Source organism: Leptonychotes weddellii, chromosome 16 (genome assembly GCF_054177405.1).
Source record: "Leptonychotes weddellii isolate Sample4059 chromosome 16, ASM5417740v2, whole genome shotgun sequence".
NCBI classification, from domain to species: Eukaryota; Metazoa; Chordata; class Mammalia; order Carnivora; family Phocidae; genus Leptonychotes; species Leptonychotes weddellii.
Genome location: NC_138384.1, coordinates 49,675,125 through 49,693,942, shown reverse-complemented (window position 1 = coordinate 49,693,942; position 18,818 = coordinate 49,675,125). Strand labels below are relative to the sequence as shown.

General features: G+C 49.1%; 2 protein-coding genes across 9 annotated transcripts in view; one reads left to right on the top strand and one right to left on the bottom strand.

Moving 5' to 3' along the window:
* The window catches only part of LOC102739684 (zinc finger protein 419), a 28,502-nt gene extending 20,553 nt beyond the window's left edge, over positions 1-7,949 (bottom strand). For 2 of the 5 annotated variants that reach the window (XM_081807828.1, XM_081807829.1), the window contains exons 1-4: positions 7,557-7,946; positions 5,335-5,373; positions 3,313-3,439; positions 2,702-2,800 (exon numbers count right to left, since the gene is read on the bottom strand). In XM_081807828.1, coding sequence (XP_081663954.1) covers positions 2,702-2,800; positions 3,313-3,439; positions 5,335-5,373; positions 7,557-7,589 — 298 coding nt within the window. In that variant the 5' untranslated portion in view covers positions 7,590-7,946. Of the gene's footprint in view, positions 1-2,701; positions 2,801-3,312; positions 3,440-5,334; positions 5,374-7,556 lie in introns of all 5 variants that reach the window. The other 3 variants (XM_081807826.1, XM_081807827.1, XM_031027564.2) reach the window with 3 other exon arrangements.
* A 2,412-nt stretch (positions 7,950-10,361) lies between these two features.
* ZNF772 (zinc finger protein 772) lies at positions 10,362-17,740 on the top strand. Of its 4 annotated transcripts, none has more exons than XM_031027561.2 (5): positions 10,362-10,615; positions 11,219-11,257; positions 12,855-12,981; positions 13,338-13,445; positions 14,028-17,740. In XM_031027561.2, exons 1-5 carry the CDS (start codon positions 10,538-10,540, stop codon positions 15,170-15,172), a joined length of 1,497 nt encoding a protein of 498 aa, XP_030883421.1. In that variant the 5' UTR covers positions 10,362-10,537; the 3' UTR covers positions 15,173-17,740. The 4 variants fall into 4 exon arrangements, with proteins under 4 accessions (XP_030883421.1, XP_081663944.1, XP_081663943.1 ...); XM_081807818.1 differs by having other exon boundaries at positions 10,362-11,038; XM_081807817.1 differs by having other exon boundaries at positions 10,362-11,066.
* The last annotated feature ends 1,078 nt before the right edge of the window (positions 17,741-18,818 follow it).

Here is an 18,818-nt window from a genome sequence, read left to right as displayed (position 1 = left end):
CTCAGGCACTGAGGGCAATCACCCACACACAACTCTGGTAATTCACAGGAACTCTTAAACATTTCCTAACTTTATGGACTACAGGAGCCCAAGTCACCATCATTCCAAGCAACCCATTCAGGTTTAAAGGGGGTGCCCCTTTTAAACTACAGGGTAATGGCAGTAAAACTATTCATGGCAAAGAAACTGCACTCAATGTCGGTATTCTTATTGCAACGGTTTTTATTAAATGGCTGCCTATCACAGTGACCCCTACCGCTTTGAGTTTTCCTATTATAGACAGAGATGCCGTCGTATGCCACGTACAAAGCTGGAATAAGCCACGCTGCCTGGTCTTGCCAGTAAGACACCAAATGAGCACCTGTGGGGCTGCCCCTGCTGGTGAAGGTAGTAAACACACCACAATATCACCTGAAACAAGGTAACTGCTGGCCTTCAGAGTGCTGTTCAAGATCTACTAAATGAAGGGGCAATTATTCTCATAATTTCTCCTTTCAGTAATCCTTCTATTTGGCCAGTCTTCACGGCTTCTACCAACAATGCCACTCAACTACTGCTTATCAAAACCCCAAAGCTTAAGTTCTCCCCATCAAGGCTCTAATACCTAACATAATTGAATTAACTGAAGATATCCAAAGGGTGCCCAGTGACTACTTCGCTGTGGCAGATCGGGGCAGCATATCTTATTCAGTGCCTATCACCAGTCACAGCCCCTGTTCGCCTTTACCTTTCAAGGAACCCAGCATACATTTATTGAGCTGTCCATGAGTAATTTAAACAGCCCAGTGACTGCCCACAATCCGTACTGTCAGGACCCAGACAGGGTCCCCTCAAAGCACCTTGTCTGCTTACACCCCCTGCCTTTGTTCCCAACTGCACTCACCCAGGATGGCTGCACCTTATAATCAAGTCACCCCCACAGGCTTACTGCTTGTACCCAGGAGCCAACTGCACTTGACCAGTTCTCCATGTTAGTCTTTTGCCCTCATGCTAACTACCTCACGGGCACATTATGCTTTAAATAACAGCACCTCAGGAGCGCCTGGGCGGCTCAGTCCGTTAAGCATCCAACTCCTCGTTTCGGCTCAAGTCATGATCTCGGAGTCATGGAATCGAGCCCTGTGTCCGGCTGCACGCTCAGCACAAAGTCTGCTTGAGGTTCTCTCCCTTCCCCTCTGTCCTTCCCCCACTCACGCACTCTCTCTTTCCCATAAATCAATCAATCAGTAACTAACAGTACCTCTGGATTCTACTGTGGCCTGAACCCACGGGCACAGCACTTTATACACTTTCCCCTACTGACGCCCAATGAGTCTGTACCCCAGTGTGCAGCGGTTACACCGAGGAGCCCCACAGTTCTTTACCCACCAGGTACCTCCCCTTTGCTCTCAAACCCAGGCAAAACAGGCAAGATTTGTTCCCATCTTCACAGGACCCACCAGAGCCACAGGCGACACCAGAGCTGGCCCCAGTAGAGCAGGCTTTGTGTCAAACGAGACTGCACCATGACTGCCAACCAGCACCTCCTGGCGGCCCTCTCAAGGTCACACACAAAGGCTGCACTACACACTGTCCCTTTACGCAACGGGCGCACAAGTCTCTAAGCCCGAATGGTCGTGGATGACAGACTGGCTTAACTGTTCACTAGCCAGGAAAAGAGGTGTGGGTGCCATTCAGGGCACCTCCTGCTGTATGTAACTCAGTAATTCTAGATAGCTACAAGCAAAGCCATGAAGATTAGGCCAAGAGGTGAAAATCTTTCATAACATAACCCAAACCTTCCAGTAGATTCCCTTAAGCCAAGGGGTATATGACCTGTTCTCTTGGCTTTCCCCCCACTAAATGCAGGCCTGCCTATGGCCTGGGTTTCAAACCCTCATCATAGGCCTAGTAGGACTCCTCTCAGTTGTCACCTATGGCAAAGTTTGCCTTTTATGGGTAGACCAAGCTATTCCAGTCACCTTTAACGTCTCCACAACCCAGGTGACAAGCGGTACCTAACACAGTTGGTCCTGTTGATGTTGAGACATCACAGGGCTCATTGTATTGTAACCTTTTAAATTTCATATTTTCCTGTTGCCTCAACATCCCCACAAACAGGCTGTGAGAACCCACCCAGGTGACCAGCTTAACCAAGTGATAAGGCTGGTTCCTGTCACAAGTCCCCCTTCTTGCCCTCTCCTGTGACCTAGTGACATTCAGATCTTCCAAATGGAATCCACTCACACCTATTCTTATGCCCAGGAAGGGCACTTGCTCATGGGTCCTCACTCACTCTCTGCTTCCCCCTCTTGGTTGAGCCCTCTCCCTGGGTGCTCCCTTCCCTGTGAACCACCTCCCACACACATCCCCAGTGTGTCATGACTGTCTCTCTAGACCTACTGAGCATAATAAACTTTGTTTTTTCCTGAGCTGCTCCTGTGTCTCCTCTTGTGGTCGTGCCTGACTGACCATCTCACGAAGAATAGAAAGGAAGGCCACTGTTGGGGAGCATTGCAGAGGGAGCAGTAGGAAGGAGAGGTGGGGGAGAGCCCTGGGTCAGAAATCAGAGTAGACATAGTAAGTGCACAACTGAGAAAAGATGGACATCAGCCTTGAACCGTGCCTTGGCACCAAATCATCAGGGCTCAGCAGAAGGATTCCTGGTATGACCTGAGCCCATCCCTGAGTTCACACCTGCCCAGCTCCGCCCTCCAAGTACCTCTTGGCATGGCTGCAGTCATGACTCCACAGGGAGGCAAAAAGGGTTCTCTCCACCACTCCAGCTGGGTGATTTCGTGAGTCCTGGAAGATGCAAGTCCTAAGGGAGAGATGACACAGGTGGGTCAAAGTGACCCACCCCATGACAGACCATAGGAAAGAAAACTAAGTATTACAGAAGAATCTTGGAGGAGACTCTTGTGAGAACAACCCAGTGAAGCCATTGGCCATGTCGGTGCCTCAACTGCTAGGACGGGCACATCCCATATGTCAGCCAGAGGAAGAGAGCAGAACCTGGGGCACAAAGCTGCCAGGGATCTTTATGGCATCCCCAAGCCACAGAGAGGCCAACAGGGTGTGATCCATTAGGCTGACAGCAAGACTCCTAATCCCACAGCTTCTCCTGCACGGCTTTGGGGCAGCAAGTATTGAGGCAGCTCAAGAAGGGAAGGGGTGGTACACACAGCCCAGGCTATTACAACACCTACTTACGCGCATAGGGAAGGAAGAAACGCCCATGGTCCAGCTCTGGGAAAGCGAGACCTGTCCCTGAGGTAAAGGGGAAGAGCAGAGCCCAGCCCAGGACACTGGAATGGGTTGTGAGGACCTTACCCAGAGAGGCCATCAGTGAAAAGTTCTCCAGCATCACATCACGGTACAGGAGTCTCTGGGCTTCATCAAGGAGCCCCCACTCCTCCCAAGAGAAGTAGACAGCCACATCCTCAAAGGTCACATGGCCCTGTCAAGATGGGACAGCTGAGTTGATGTGTAGCTTCCTTTCCCAGGACTCTAGGCATCCTCACAAATGTCCACCCTCCTCCAGGGGTCCCCCACCTCAGAGGAGGTACCAAGCCCTGATGCCACTGATGCCTGCTTGCTCCTCACTGTCCCAATAGGCACTGTGTTCAGTCCTCAGCAACAACAGGTGGGCAGGTAAATGCCATCTGAGCTCTGGGCCTGCCAGACAATTGACCTGGGGTCTCCCAGATTGTGCTTCCCAAACACAACTAACTTTGGGCCATTGTTCTCCCTTCAGCCCCCAGTACAAGAGCCTGGAGCCATCAGTTTACACTCCCACCCAACATGCCCATCGTTGTACCGTACCTCCTTTCACTGCCACCAGCACCGCCTACGCCACATCATCCATCTCCCTGGCCTCACCACATGCTGGTGTGGTACATGCCATCCAGAGGGTGCTTGGCAGATGTAATCAGAATTCCATTCTGTCCTAGAATTCCAATGACCCTGACTGCCAGAGGCAACCCCAAGCCTACTTTCAGGGCCTTCCTGCCTGGCCCATATCCTTGCTTCATCCTCAGCCACCAGGAACCACATACAGATTTCAGACACCCTCGGCTCTCTTCCACCTCTGTGTTGCAAAGATGTCCCCTCACCTGTCTCAGTTTCTTCTGACGCTTATTCGAAGCCCAAGTCCACTTGTCTCTCACACTAGGTCTGCAATTGTCCCAGAGGATCCCATTTTATCTTGAGCTAATCCCCTGGTGCCAGCAAGGGTCAGAACAAGAGCCTGGGGATCCCAGAGCTAAATGAATTAGCAGTGGCACGAGCTTCACTGTCACCTCACTGCCTTGTCTCCACATCTATCTCATGTTCACTGGCCACCGGCCAGACCCTCTTCATGCCTACACCCTGACCGCAAGGACACCATTCTCCCTCATGTGTCTTTGTGAAGCCCACTACCCCATCCAGGTGTCCAGCAAGAGACTCGGTCCTTGGCCCCACACTCTCCTCGTTACCTGAAGATGCTCCTGCCAAATCTGATCCACAGCTCTGTCCCGGTCCACACACCATCCGTACTGTGGGTGTCTCCAATCTGACCACTTTGCCTCAACTCCACACTTGTGTGTCCAGGTGCCCACTCAACACACCCACCTGGGGTTCTCTGAAGCATCACAGTTCAAACACAGCCCAAACCTGACTCCTAATATTCCGCATGAAAATGACTCTTACCACCAACTCTGACATGGTAGTACTTGCCAGCTTCTAGCTACTACAGCCAAACATCTGAGTCACTGCCGACCCTTCCACGTCTTTCTCCCACCCTCCACGTCAGAAAGTCTGCTTGGACCTACTGAAAAAACAGATGCAGATTCCAACCCATGTCCTACCTCCACAGCCACTACTAACACTCACTTGGACTACTGCAGCCGCCTCTTCCCCATAGTTTGCTCTCTGCTCTGCAGCAGAAGCAGCTCATTAAGTCTGGTCCTATCACTTCCCTCTTCTGCTCCAAACCTTCCCTGGCTCCTGCCACTCCAGAATAGAGGCCCAGCTCCTGGCTTCCGTCAGGTCTAATTTCTGTTTCCTACTGTTTCCACCAGACATGATAGAGACCTAAGGTTGCATGAGCATTCCCGGCCCAGCCTCACCTCTAGCATTTTCTAATGTTTATCACCATGAATATAATGTCTTATAAATGTCATGCCACTGGTTGCCAGGAATGGGAACCAATCCATGTAATTTCTGGTCTGGACTCAGGCCCCTGACCTTAGGTGATCATCTTCCAGGGATCTAGGATGGAAGAGTAGGGAGAATAGCAGGCAGTCATAGAATCCTGCAGCCCACGCAGGTGGGAACTGAATAGGATGAGGATTTGGGATACCCCCCACTTACCTCTGCATGGTCTGGAAGCAAATCTGCAGCAATAGGAACCTACAGAAAAGCAAAGCCATGAGAAGCAGGCAACAGTGTTGGGCCACAAAGGCCCACCCAAGTCCCTCATATCATCTGGGCCTCAGTCCTCAGGGATGCCTCTTACCAGCTGTGTGACTTCGGATAAATACACAACCCCCATGTGCCTCAGTGTTGTCATCTGTAAAATGGGGATAATAGTGGTGCCCACCCCGTGGGGCTATTATCTGTACTGAATTCCTTCCTATGTGTCAAGTACTAAGTAGTGACTCTTATTGTCCTCATAATTAACACCTTTGTCAACATTTTCAGTGCAAATAAACTGATAGGTATTGAAAATGTGTTTTGTATGTGCCTTTTAACTAAAAGCATGTGATATTTAAGACATTTAATTTTAGGGACGCCTCCATGGCTCAGTCAGTTAAGCGTCTGCTTTCAGCTCAGGTCATGATCCCAGGGTCCTGGGATCGAGTCCTGCATTGGGCTCCTTGTTTGGCGGGGAGCCTGCTTCTGCCTCTGCCTGTCGCTCCCCCTGCTTGTGCTCATTCTCTCTGACAAATAAATAAATCTTAAGGGGCGCCTGGGTGGCTCAGTCGGTTAGGCGTCTGCCTTCGGCTCAGGTCAGGATCCCAGAGTCCTGGGATCGAGTCCCGCATCAGGCTCCCTGCTCGGCAGGAAGCCTGCTTCTCCCTCTCCCACTCCCCCTGCTTGTGTTCCCTCTCTCGCTGTGTCTCTCTCTGTCAAATAAAATCTTTAAAATAAATAAATAAATAAATAAATAAATCTTTAAAAAAAGACATTTAATTTTAATCAGATGCTTAGAAGTATATTAAAACTTCAATTATTAAGCACTTACATCAATTTAACTTGTTAAACCCATGTTATTTTAATGCCTACGTATGTATATACACACGTGTATATATACACACGTGCAAATGTATATATACAAACATACTTATTTTTACCAGTTAATGTTTAAATAAACACTTCATATAAACTCACACATTAATAAGCAGGGGATTGGGCCTGAGGAAACATTAGAGACTAGTCCTGGTGGCAACCTGGCTGCTTGCTACACACTCTCCTATAGGCAGTCCTGCTGGGAGCCTTTCCAGCTACTCATCCTTCCTGCCCTGAAGGCTGGGGGAACTTAAGCACCAAAAGGGGCTGCTCCACTCACCTGACTGACCTTTCCTTTTCTCCACAAAAACTGGACTTGAGGGCTTGCTGAGCCCAGAATGGCAAGCCTACACCACTGAACATCTCAGTCTCCATTCCGGTCCCAGTCCTTAGACCCTATAACCTGCCACTCTTGCATACACCAACCAGAACCACTTGGGATTACAGGGATCACCCTTCTGAAAGCAGCCCCACCCTCCAGGCCCATCTGAAATAAGAACTTTAAGATTCTCCCTCCCAAGTAGGAGTCCCAGGCCTTGCCATGGTCCAGGACAATATCCACCACCTCTTGGCTATCTTCAGCCCAGATGCCTCCCAGGACTTCAGATGTGAGTGAGTAAGCTACCCATATGACACCTGCACTCGACATTACCCTGTCCCAAATCCAACTCCCACTCTTTTCCCTGAAACCTGTTCCCTGCACCGACCTCTCCATCTCCATCCTTCCGGATATTTTCAGAAAACACTTAAAAAAAAAAAAAAAAAAAGGCAAACAGAAACACAGACGGCCCTTCATTCCCTTCTTTCTCTCACAGCCACTTCTGATGCATCAGGTAATCCTGTCGTTTTTAAAATCCCTCCGAGATCTATCAGTCCGCCCCCTCTACCCATCAGTATGGTCCCGGCCCGGTCACAACTCTCCAGTAGTCTATTGTATGGACTTCCTCCACCCTCCTTACCCGATCCCTTTGTTCCCTAAAAAGCCTTTGAAAACTTTGAGCAACAGATGCGAGTCCCTCCTCTGTTCACAACCCTCCGTGGCCATCAGCGCCCTCAGAACGAACCAGCCGCTCCGGCGGCCTTTCCGCTGTGACCTGTCCCCTCTCAAGCTGTTCCCTGCGGACACGGGACAGCCCAGGTTTAGGACTCCAGCTCAGGCCCTGTCCCTGTAACCCTCCCACGCCCCATCACACTGGCTGACAGGAGCGGGGATGCGGACACGAGCGCCTCACTGTCCCGGACCCAGGGGGACCGCTCCTTCGGGGCTCAGCTTGAGCGGGGAGGGCCCGGGTATCAGCGCCTACCTGAGCCAGGTCCCTCCGCGCGGCCGCCGCCATCGGACTCTGGGGGCGGAGCGGCGCCCGGGGAGGGGAACCAGCCCGCGCACCCCCGACCCCGATCCCTCGCCGCTGCCGAACCTCAGACCCCCTTCCTCTCCCGGCTTCCTGCTCTCGTCACCCCGGCCCCACAGGAGCCTTCCCAAACCTCCGATCACACAGAGCGGCCCCAGAACCCCCAAAACGCCCGCCCCTGGGGCCGCGCCAGAAGTCCCGCCCAGCGCGTTCCGCACGCGAAGGAAAGTCCACTTTCATTGGCCGAGCGCGGGCGGCGCGGGGCGCAGCGCCTTCCGGGTAATGTAGTTCCCACTGAGCCCAACGTGGAAGAAGTGGGCTGTCTGGCTGAGAGGGCGGGCTGGAGAAATCCGGGCAAGAACTGCCCCAGACTCTCCTCCAGAGACTATCCTAAATGTAGACGTCCCTGTATTTCAGTTTCTCTGCGCAGCTAGTGCTACTACAGTCTTTCCTTCTTTTTTTTTTTTTTAGATTTTATTTATTTATTTGAGAGAGAGAGCACAAGAAGGGGGAGCGGGAGAGGGAGAAGCAGGCTCCCTGCTGAGCAGGGAGCCCGATGCGGGACTCGATCTCGGGACTCCAGGATCATGACCTGAGCCGAAGGCAGTCGCTTAACCAACTGAGCCACCCAGGCGCCCCAAAAAGGTGGTTTTATTAGAGCATGGGGACAGGACCCATGAGCAGAAAGAGCTGCTGCACTGCATTGACATAAATTGAGGAAGACTCATGTCTTGCTGGACTGTGATCCCTATTACTTAACCATTTGTTTTTCCTTCCCTTAGCTTTAGGGCAGCCAGGAGTGCCTGAGGAATGTCACACATATTCCACCTGGGAGGGGGAGAATTGAGGGGTATCAGCTTGTGCTTTGCCCTCAGCTTGCCTTCTGCGCCCTCCTGAGTCTTTATAAAAGAAAAAAAACATGATTTGTACATCTCTTATTAACACTCAACTGAATGTATGACAGTTTTTAAAATAAAGAAAGAGGGACGCCTGGGTGGCTCAGTCGGTTAAGCGTCTGCCTTTGGCTCAGGTCATGATCCCAGGGTCCTGGGATCAAGTCCCACATCGGGCTCCTTGCTCGGTGGGGAGCCTGCTTCTCCCTCTGCCTGCCGCTCCCCCTGCTTGTACTGTCACTCTCTCTCTCTCTCTCTAGCAAATAAACAAATAAAATCTTAAAAAATAAAAAAATAAAATAAAATAAAGAAAGAGAAAAAGCTATGCAGATAGTTTAATTTTGTCACAAGAATAAACAAATGGATGATCTTAACAGGCTGAAACAGCCTCACAAGGGTGTGGAATTTGAAATAACTTGATCACTGAAGGGGCGCCTGGGTGGCTCAGTCGTTAAGCGTCTGCCTTCGGCTCAGGTCATGATCCCAGGGTCCTGGGATCGAGCCCCACATCAGGCTCCCTGCTCAGTGGGAAGCCTGCTTCTCCCTCTCCCACTCCCCCTGCTTGTGTTCCCTCTCTTGCTGTGTCTCTCTCTGTCAAATAAATAAATAACATCTTTTTTTAAAAAAATTTTTTACTGTGTATAGAAATTTAATTCGTGGCTATTTCTTCTGCATAGAGACTGTTCTTATTGCCCTTCTGACTCCCAAATGACATTTGGTAAATCCCCTTTCTCTCAGACATTTGTAACATAACCTATAAGGAATTGACTACATCTCTGTATACAGAGTAAGAAATATTATCTTGTAAAAAAGTGTTACACGTGTTCTACACAATCACTGATTATAAAGGCAGAAGGAATGATTTCTGAGGTAACCAGAGACACAAACATCCTCCACCTGCTTTAGCGGTGCTTAACATCCCTCTCCATGTTCCACATCATCAGGTGTCTGGAGTGTTTTCTCTCTTGTTCCTGATCCTCAAGGCTGAGGCTCACAAAACTAACTCTAGAGCTGCAAGCTACAAGAGTTTATTTGAGGGACGCCTGGGTGGCTCAGTCGGTTAAGCGTCTGCCTTCAGCTCAGGTCATGATCCCAGAGTCCTGGGATCGACGAGTCCCGCATCGGGCTCCTTGCTCGGTGGGGAGCCTGCTTCTCCCTCTGCCTGCTGCTTCCCCTGCTGTGCTTTCTCTCTCTCTCTGACAAATAAATAAATTTTTTTAAAAAAAGAGTTTATTTGATAACAATATTTATTAGCTTCCAGCTATAAAAATCTGAGTGAAATTAGCATATGGTGTGTTCTTTGAATTTTTTGGTGAGCATTCTCTGCTTAAAGAGTCCTGAAATAATATCTCTAAACATTTCTGTAATGTGTTACACATTATTTTTTTTTTAATTTGGGTTTTTGGGGAAACACTTTTTCTTTTCTTTTTTTTAGGGATTTTATTTATTTATTTGTCAGAGAGAGAGAGAGCATGAGCACAAGCAAGGAAGAAGCAGGATCCCCATTGAGCAAAGAGCCCGATGCGGGACTCGATCCCAGGACTCTGGGATCATGACCCCCAGCGGAAGGCAGGCGCTTAACCGACTGAGCCACCCAGGCGTCCCACGTGTTACACATTATAGTCACCGGAAATATGGGACCGGCTCCTTTAAGGGAAAGCGAAGCTCCGCCTAGTACTCAAGGACACGCAATTTCTAGGCGCCGCCAGCTACGTGGTTGGCCTCAGTTCCGGAGGCGGCGCAGACGCCCCTCTCCAGTGTGGGTGCTTAGGAAACTACACTACCCAGGATTCTCCGCGGTACTGGGCCAATGCAGGCCCGAGAGAGAGGCGTTTTCGTTGGTGCCGGAGACCTCAGGGTGGGACTTCCGTTCCCTGCTTGAGCGGACATTTTGTTTGTTTTTGGATTAACGCACTAGGTCTGTTTCCAGATCGCAGTGTCAGGCGTGAGTGACACGAGAGAGCGAACGCGAGAGGAGGCGTTGTCTCCTCTGAGCAGAGGCGGGCCTCAGGATCGGGTCCTCGCGCCTGTCAACTATTAATGACCCCCTCGCCTCCGCGCGCCTTCCCCGGTCCACAGGTTCCGGTGGCGGCGGCCGCACCGACGGACCCGGCGCAGGTGGGTGCTGCGCCCTCGGGTCCTCCCGCGACCTCCGTTTCTGAACCCAGAGCCTCGGAGGAGAACAGCCTCGGGTCCCTGCAGCTCAGGCCCCTGTGTCCAGACAGCAGGGGCGCTCCGGTTGTGCCGCTGTCTGATCGCCGGCGCGGTGGGGTGTGGAAGGCCGTCGCGGACAGAGGGGCCAGCATGGGCAGAGGCCTGGGAGGCGACACAGACGGAGTATTCGGGACACCTGGGGCCGTTGGCGTGTGACAGGATGAGAGTGTGAGGGGGAGTTGCACCTGCAGTGTCCGCCTGAGCAGTTCTTCCGTCACTGTGAGCGTGCGGGGAGCTGTGGAAGGTTCTGAACAGGGGAAGGACGCGATCCGAAGGCTTGGAGGCATTTCTTAGACTGCTTGTGGGACAGACAAACGAGGTTAGGAGGTTAGGAGATGATGAGGCCTAGTCCGAGGTAACACAGCTGTTAGGTGGCCTAGAGACCTAGGCACGGAGGGTAGGGCTAGGGGTTAATCAGCCCTGGGTCTTCGTGGCAGGGTAGGAGTAGGGGATAGGCCTGAGCTCCTTCGTGGTCGCTTGTCTCTCACAGCCCCCCTCTCCCCACAGGTTCCGATGAACTCAGAAGTAACTATGGACCCTATACAGGTGAGGGAAGGGGGTCTGTGCTCGTATCCATCCCCCCCCGACGTGGTCTCCAGGATTGTGGTATATCGTACAACACTCTTCTTACACTCGCCCAGCTCTTGAGTCTGAGGACCCTGGAGAAAATCTCAGCCCAGGATTCTGAGTCCAGGCCAGGGGTTATATAGAAGGGTTCCCATTTGGGGGTGACTGTTGGAATAAGATGTGGGTAGCGGTTCCAGGTACAGGAACTAACACCTGCATATACTTGGAGGAGAGACTGAGATGGAAGTTTTCAAGAAACAACAGGCCTTCCGCATGTGTGGTAGGAATCAGGGGCAGGTGGCAGGAGTCAGGTCTGGAATGGCCAGCTGACAAGCTAGGCCTCCGTTTTGAGGGTTGTGTAGCCATGGGCGTATGGAGCTGAGGAGGGAGGAGGTGATCTAATCCAGGTTTTAACAGCCCCCTCTGGATGCCAAGTGGGGAACAGACTGTGTGTGGTGAGGGTAAAGGGAGCTATGGTATACATAAGGAGACGAGGGAGGAGGCCGCTTCAACATTCCAGGTGAGTGGTAAGGGATGGGCCAGAGGGGAGCTTGTCGGTGGGGGAAGTGTTGGACCAGATTTTCTTTTTTTTTAAAGATTTTATTTATTTATTTGAGACAGAGAGAATGAGAGAGACAGAGAGCACATGAGAGGGGAGAGGGTCAGAGGGAGAAGCAGACTCCCCGCCGAGCAGGGAGCCTGATGCGGGACTCGATCCCGGGACTCCAGGATCATGACCTGAGCCGAAGGCAGTCGCTTAACCGACTGAGCCACTCAGGCGCCCGAGATTTTCTTTTTGATGTGAGAAAGAGAGAACCCCAAGGTTTTAGCCCTTATCAGCCGGAAGGGTAGAAGCTCCATCAGCTGAGATGGGCGAGTCAGTGGTAGACATAACTCAGATTGGGTATTAGGATTTTAAATTTGTTGCCCATGTGAAGAGTTTAAGATGTTCCAGAGAACACTGAGTGGAGGTGTCAAGTGAGCTGATGGACACAGGACTGGACTTCTGTGGAAGGGTTCATGATGGAGACATCCAAAAAGTAGAAGATGGCGTGTAGGCAGGTTTAGGAGGGAGAATGTACAGTGCAGTGCAGTTAGTGATGCAGGAAGGTGATGGTGGAGGCTAGTGACTGGGTGAGGGGCCAGAGTTGTGAGACGGAGTATGATCCAAAAGAATAATGTGCACATGCAAAGTAGTGTGAACTGATGGCTCATGGGTCCTGGTATTGGGGGCTTAAAGAAGAAAGGTGAGCCCAACTTTGGTTGTCTGGTAGCATGATCTTAGCAACCCCAGGAGAACTGGCTGTCAGGAGGTGGTGGGGGGCAGTGCATCCCTGCAGGCCAGGCCCAGAGGTTAGATGGTGCCTCTCTGACCACCTGCCTATTGTTGCTGTGGGTGGACACAGTAATCAAAGGGAGATTAGGAGAGTGCAGACACCATTGGTACCCAGTCCCTGTATTTCCTCTGAGTTGAGGAATTAGGTAGGAAGAAATGCAGGAGGGAGACTGTGGGGGCCTGGATGGGTGTCCTTGGGAGAGAGGCTGCTCACGGACTCGGCTCTCCCCATTGTGGCAGGGACAAGTGAACTTTGAGGATGTGGCCGTGTACTTCTCCCAGGAGGAGTGGGGGCTCCTTGATGAGGCTCAGAGGCTCCTGTACCGCGATGTGATGCTGGAGAACTTGGCACTTATGGCCTCGCTGGGTAAGATCATCATACGCACCCCATTGCCCTGTGCTGGTCTCTGTTTCTCCCCTACTTCCCAAGGGCAGTCCAGTCCTTCCTATATCAGAGCTTGTCTTCTCCCTGACTGGGTGCCCCTGTCCAGATCTGTGCACCCCTGTGCCCCAGTTTCTGACCCCTTCCTCTAGCTGATGTTTCCAGTGGCCTGCTTGGGTCAGGAATTGCAGGGACCAGAGTGGTCACCACTTGCTGAGATCACTGAGCTATTCATGCAAGACTCTACTTTGAGGTTATTTTTATAATACTTAGTTTTCTTCTTTGAGTGGTGGGTTACCCAGACCAGTGCTGGCCATTTACCTGTCTTGTCTTCTTCTTAGGATATGAATCTTCCATGTCCCATGGGGTTGCCTCACTGGAGCTGGGCAGCAAGCCCTGGGGATCTGACTGGGCAGATGTTACTCCAGGCGGGACCAGAGAGGCTCAGGGTGGGTGTGGCCCTGGGGAATGGGAGTGGGGAAGGATGTGATGTCAGGGCTGGGTTCCGGTCATTCCCTAACCTCTCTCCCCACACTTTACTTCCCCATGTACACACTTGTCTTATGCTCTGACCTTTGGCCTCTGGCTGTTCCCCGCCTCTGCTTCCATGTCTCACCTGTTCCTCTCCACTGCTCCCTCTGCAGTGCTCCCCAACATTGGCCTATACTTAGTGTGTTATGAATGTGCACATACCCCAAGAAGTCCTTAAATATGAGCAGTTCAGTGGTAGCTATTCAGTAGACACAGCTGCACAGCTCTCACCTGTACCCAGGTGAAATGCTCTTCCTGGGCTGTACCCCACATTTGTGTCCTTTCCTAATCAAATCCTCTTCCATTCCTTTTTTTTTTTTTTTTGATTCTTCCATTCTGTGATCTTTAGATGCCAACTACTGCATAGCAGCCCTTTACTCACTTGAGCTTGCACCTCTTGTTCTGACCTTGATCTTACTTCTATTAGACACATTTATAATGAGGCTACCCCTTCCATCAGTGTGAATTTGCACTTGTCCTCTGCATTTGTCTGCTTTCAGGTCGTTGGCATGGAATGGAGGATGAGGAGATAGCTTTTGAGCAGAACATTTCTGTGGGAGTGTCACAGGTCAGGACTCCCAAGGCAGGTCCTTCTACCCAGAAGGCCCACCCCTGTGAGACTTGTGGCCTGGTCTTGAAAGACATTTTGCACATGGCTGAGCACCAGGGAACACACCCTGGGCAGAAATCATACATGCGTGGGGCATGTGGGAAACAATTCCGCTTCAGAGCAAACCTTTACCACCAGAAGCAGCACAGTGGAGAGGAACCCTTCAGAGGGGACAAGAGCAGCACCTTGCTTGTGAACAGCTGCCCTGTGGAACCACTGGAGATGCCTTTTACGACAGGGAAGGGTTATAAGGACTTCCCAGCTAGCTCAAGCATTTTCCAGCACCATGCCCCTCAGAGTAAGTGGAAGCCTAACAGTAACACCAAATGTGTGGATGCTTTTCAGAGCGGACAAAGGCATTACGAGTGCAGTGAATGTGGGAAAGCCTTCAGCCGGAAAGACTCACTTGTCCAGCACCAGAGAGTCCACACTGGAGAAAGGCCTTATGAGTGCAGCGAGTGTGGGAAAACCTTCAGCCGCAAACCCATACTTGCTCAGCACCAGAGAATCCACACTGGAGAAATGCCATACGAGTGTGGCATATGTGGGAAAGTTTTCAATCATAGCTCCAACCTTATCGTACACCAGAGAGTCCACACGGGAGCAAGGCCTTACAAGTGCAGTGAATGTGGGAAAGCCTACAGCCACAAATCCACACTTGTTCAGCATGAGAGTATCCACACTGGAGAAAGGCCTTATGAGTGCAGTGAGTGTGGGAAATACTTTGGTCACAAATACAGACTCATTAAACACTGGAGTGTTCATACTGGAGCAAGGCCCTACGAGTGCATTGCATGTGGGAAGTTCTTTAGCCAGAGCTCTGACCTTATTGCACACCAGAGAGTTCACAATGGTGAAAAGCCCTATGTGTGCAGTGACTGTGGAAAAGCCTTTAGCCACAAACATGTACTTGTTCAGCACCATAGAATTCACACTGGAGAAAGGCCATATAAGTGCAGTGAGTGTGGGAAAGCCTTCAGGCAAAGAGCTTCCCTCATCCGACATTGGAAAGTTCACACTGGAGAAAGGCCTTAGGATGGCAGGGAATACACTATTTCCTTGTTCAACATAGTGACTGACAGCAGAGGGAAGCTCTGAGATTAGCCTTCGTGAGTAGCCATCAGCTGGAAGTTGAACCTCATACGTTTCAGCATCCACCCCCGGGGAGATTATTCTGAGTGTCACCTATGTGGGAAGCTTTCTGGTGCTGTGTTGCACTTTGTAACCTGTCCTGGAGCCTTGCCAGAATTCTGTCACCGCGCATGTCTCTAAAAAAACGAACAAAAACCAGCCATGTATGGAATGGCACTTTGTGCATAAGTCATCCCAACATGTTCTAATAGGCAGGCCTCTGCTCCTCCCTTCCCTAGAGGGATCATCAGTACCTGGAGCCCATTAAAAATCCTCACTCCTTCATGCTTTCTCCTCCACCAGCTGGTATAAGCATGGACATGACCTAGTTTTGGTCAGAAGGTTGGAAGCTTTGTTCTGCTGGCTGCTTGCAGAGGTTTCCATTTTTCATGAACTTTGTTGGTCTCATTTTGCACTCATGATGGATTTGTCCAGCCTCCAAGTCACCTACCTTAGGAATTGCCCATCTCATAGTGTTTGTTTTGGCAACAAATGCCTGAGTTTTTATAAACTATAATTTTGGGGATCCTGTTCACTCTGTGGGTTGTATTGAGAACAGAATTGGGTTCTGCCAGCGTGAGGGGAGGAACAGCTTTTGTGAGAGCTCCAAATGTTATGTCCCAGTGGTGTTAGCAGAATGGCAAGCAAAGAACAGCTCTCATTTTAGCCTAACTTGCATTACTGCTCAAGACCTCCTATGAAAGAATACTGATCTTGGTGGGCCTAATCTTTTGGCCTGTATGCCAAGATTATTTGTGTGATCAAGGTCACCCTGAGCAGTGGGCAGTTGTGACAGCCTCTAGTGTATCTAGGAGCAGTATGAATTGGTTCCCTTGTTCCAGAGGGATGTTTCATAGTCCCGTAGTCTCTCTCTCTCTCTTTTTTTTTTTTTAAAGATTTATTTATTTGACAGAGACACAGCAAGAGAGGGAACACAAGCAGGGGGAGTGGGAGAGAGAAGCAGGCTTCCCGTGAAGCAGGGAGCCCGCGTCCCATAGTCTCTTGATGAGAACTTGACCCCTGGGACCTGCCAATGCCCCTGAAATCTATTATTTAGTAGGCGGATGTCACTGTCCCCTAAAAAGACTAGGTAGGAATCGTAATTGGCACAGAGATACTGATTAATTGGGAGTTGGGAGCAAACTATAGGGAATGTGACTCTTATAAAGGTATATCCACATGTTTCCATCACTGTGGCTTTGATATAGGGTTTATAGAAATTCTCAGGATTCCCATATTTATGTCTTTCTTATGGCTACGGTCACTGTCAGAGCAATCAATCGAAGCCTTTTCTGCAATAAACACATTTATAGTATACAGTTTGATAAGTTTTGGTACATGTTTGCACCTGTGAAGCCAAGTTTCCTGATTTGCCCTATAATCCCTCTGCCCCTTACCCATTCCCAGGCAACCATTCATCTTGCTTTCTGTCTTTACAGATTTCTTTGCATTTCCCAAAATTTTATATCTATGGAAAAACTTACGTACACAGGTAACACTTTAATACGTACTCTTATGTATCTGGCTTTAACTCTGCATAATTACCTTGTGATTCGTCAGTGTTATGTGCATCAGTAGCTCATTCCTTTGCATTCATACTTTTGCTGAAAGTATTCCATTTTAGAGAAAAAATTCCAAATCAAGTGATCCAGTAGAGAGCTCACACAAAAACGAAGCCACAGTATCTGTTAAAACCTTTTCCCGGAAATGATGTGTTAACATTCCTGACTTTTTCTGTGGGTAACACAGACTAATCCTGGTATAAAGTGGAAGGGGGCTCCACAACAGGGACAATACAAGAAGGTAGAGATTGCCAAGAGAATCTCTGGGATAGTGGTTACCACAATCATAGGGTTTTTTTTTTTTCCTTTACATTTTTAGCTTTTTAATGATGAATTACATTGACTAATTTTAAAAACTTAAACCAACCTTACATTTCTAAGGTGAGCCCCATTTAGTCATGATGTATTCTTTTTATGTATTGTCGTATTTATTCCCCCCCCCTTTTTTTTTTTTTAAGATTTTTGCATCTGTACTCGTGAGGGATGTTAGTCTCTAATTTTCTTTAATGCCTGGGTTTAGTTGGTATCACCATAATGCTGGCTTTACACATTATGTTAAGTATTCCCTGATTTTTAATTTTATTGAACAGTTTGTGAAGAATTGATATTTCTTCCTTGTTTTGTGGAATTCACCAGTGAAGAAGTAATTGGGCCTGGAGTTTATTTTATGGGAAGATTTGTAATTGCAAATTTAATTTTCAGAGTGGATATAGACCTATAGAGGTTATCTTTCTTCCCCTAGAGTGAGCATTGGTGGCTTGTGTCATTCAAGGAGTTCATTTTATTTAAGTAGTCAAACTTTTCAAACTATTCTCTTATTATTTTAGTACCTGCAGAGTCTTTATTGATGCCACTTCTCTTATTCCCGTGTTAACCTTAAAAATAAAACTGCTAGTTATTTTACCAACAACAACAACAAAAAGGGTTTATTCAGGAATAGCTGAGATTACAATCCAGGACAAGTGAGTTTTAGCAAAGCCATAGGCGGGTCCAGAGAACAAAGGTGAAGAATGCTTTTTTATAGAGGAAAGGGGAAGTTGGGAAGGACTGTTATAAACTAAAAATTCCACTGGAGTAAACTGGGGGTTGTAACTACATAGGTTTCTGATTGGCTGAGCTGTCACTGTCTCTGATTGGCCGGGTTGTTGACAGGGCAGGAAGAAATCTTCCTTCCTCCTGTGAGGATAATAAAGTAGTATTGGCTTGCAAGGTCCATCTCTTCCTGTTGGGTCTGCAATTGACAACTAGTGCCAAACTAGAGCACCCCCTGCTGGCCTCCTGACTTCATTCTAAATGAGGTTTCCTTTTATTAATTTCCACATTCCCCTCTTTTGATTAAGATCTTTCTTTGAAGGCATTGCCAATCAATAGTCAGGTTCTTTATATTTACTGGTTTTGTTCCTCAGTACTAGGAAGGTTGTCATGTCCTATGTTGGAAGGAAAGTGTGTTGCAAGTGGAAACCACTTAAGGTCACATTTGAGGAATAAGGAAGGTTAGGAGGAAGAAACTCAGATTCTTGAAGCATCAAGCCAGCATCACCTAATTGGGTGATCATTTAAAAAAAATTAAAAAGCTTAACAGTCAACAAAATACAAAACAATTATATACGAGTCAGAAGTAACATAATTCCAAATTGTATGATGGTTCTAAACAAGGACCCTAGGTCTGAAAGTCAAACAGAACATTTATTGGTACTTATTCCAACTTAGGGGAGAAAGGTACTCCCTATGAAGGCAAACCCAGAGTGATGTATTCCTCTTGGAAATATTTGTTTAAAGTGACCCTGAAAAACAGACTAGCGAATACTGCAAGAGCACACTGAAAGAGTGAACCAAGTGCATTTGGGAAGATAGTGCAGGTATGAACATGATGCAACAGCTGATGAACTTTTTGCAAAACAACAGAACTTCAAAGATGTTTTAAAACAGTACTCAAAAGGGGCGCCTGGGTGGCTCAGATGGTTAAGCGTCTGCCTTCGGCTCAGGTC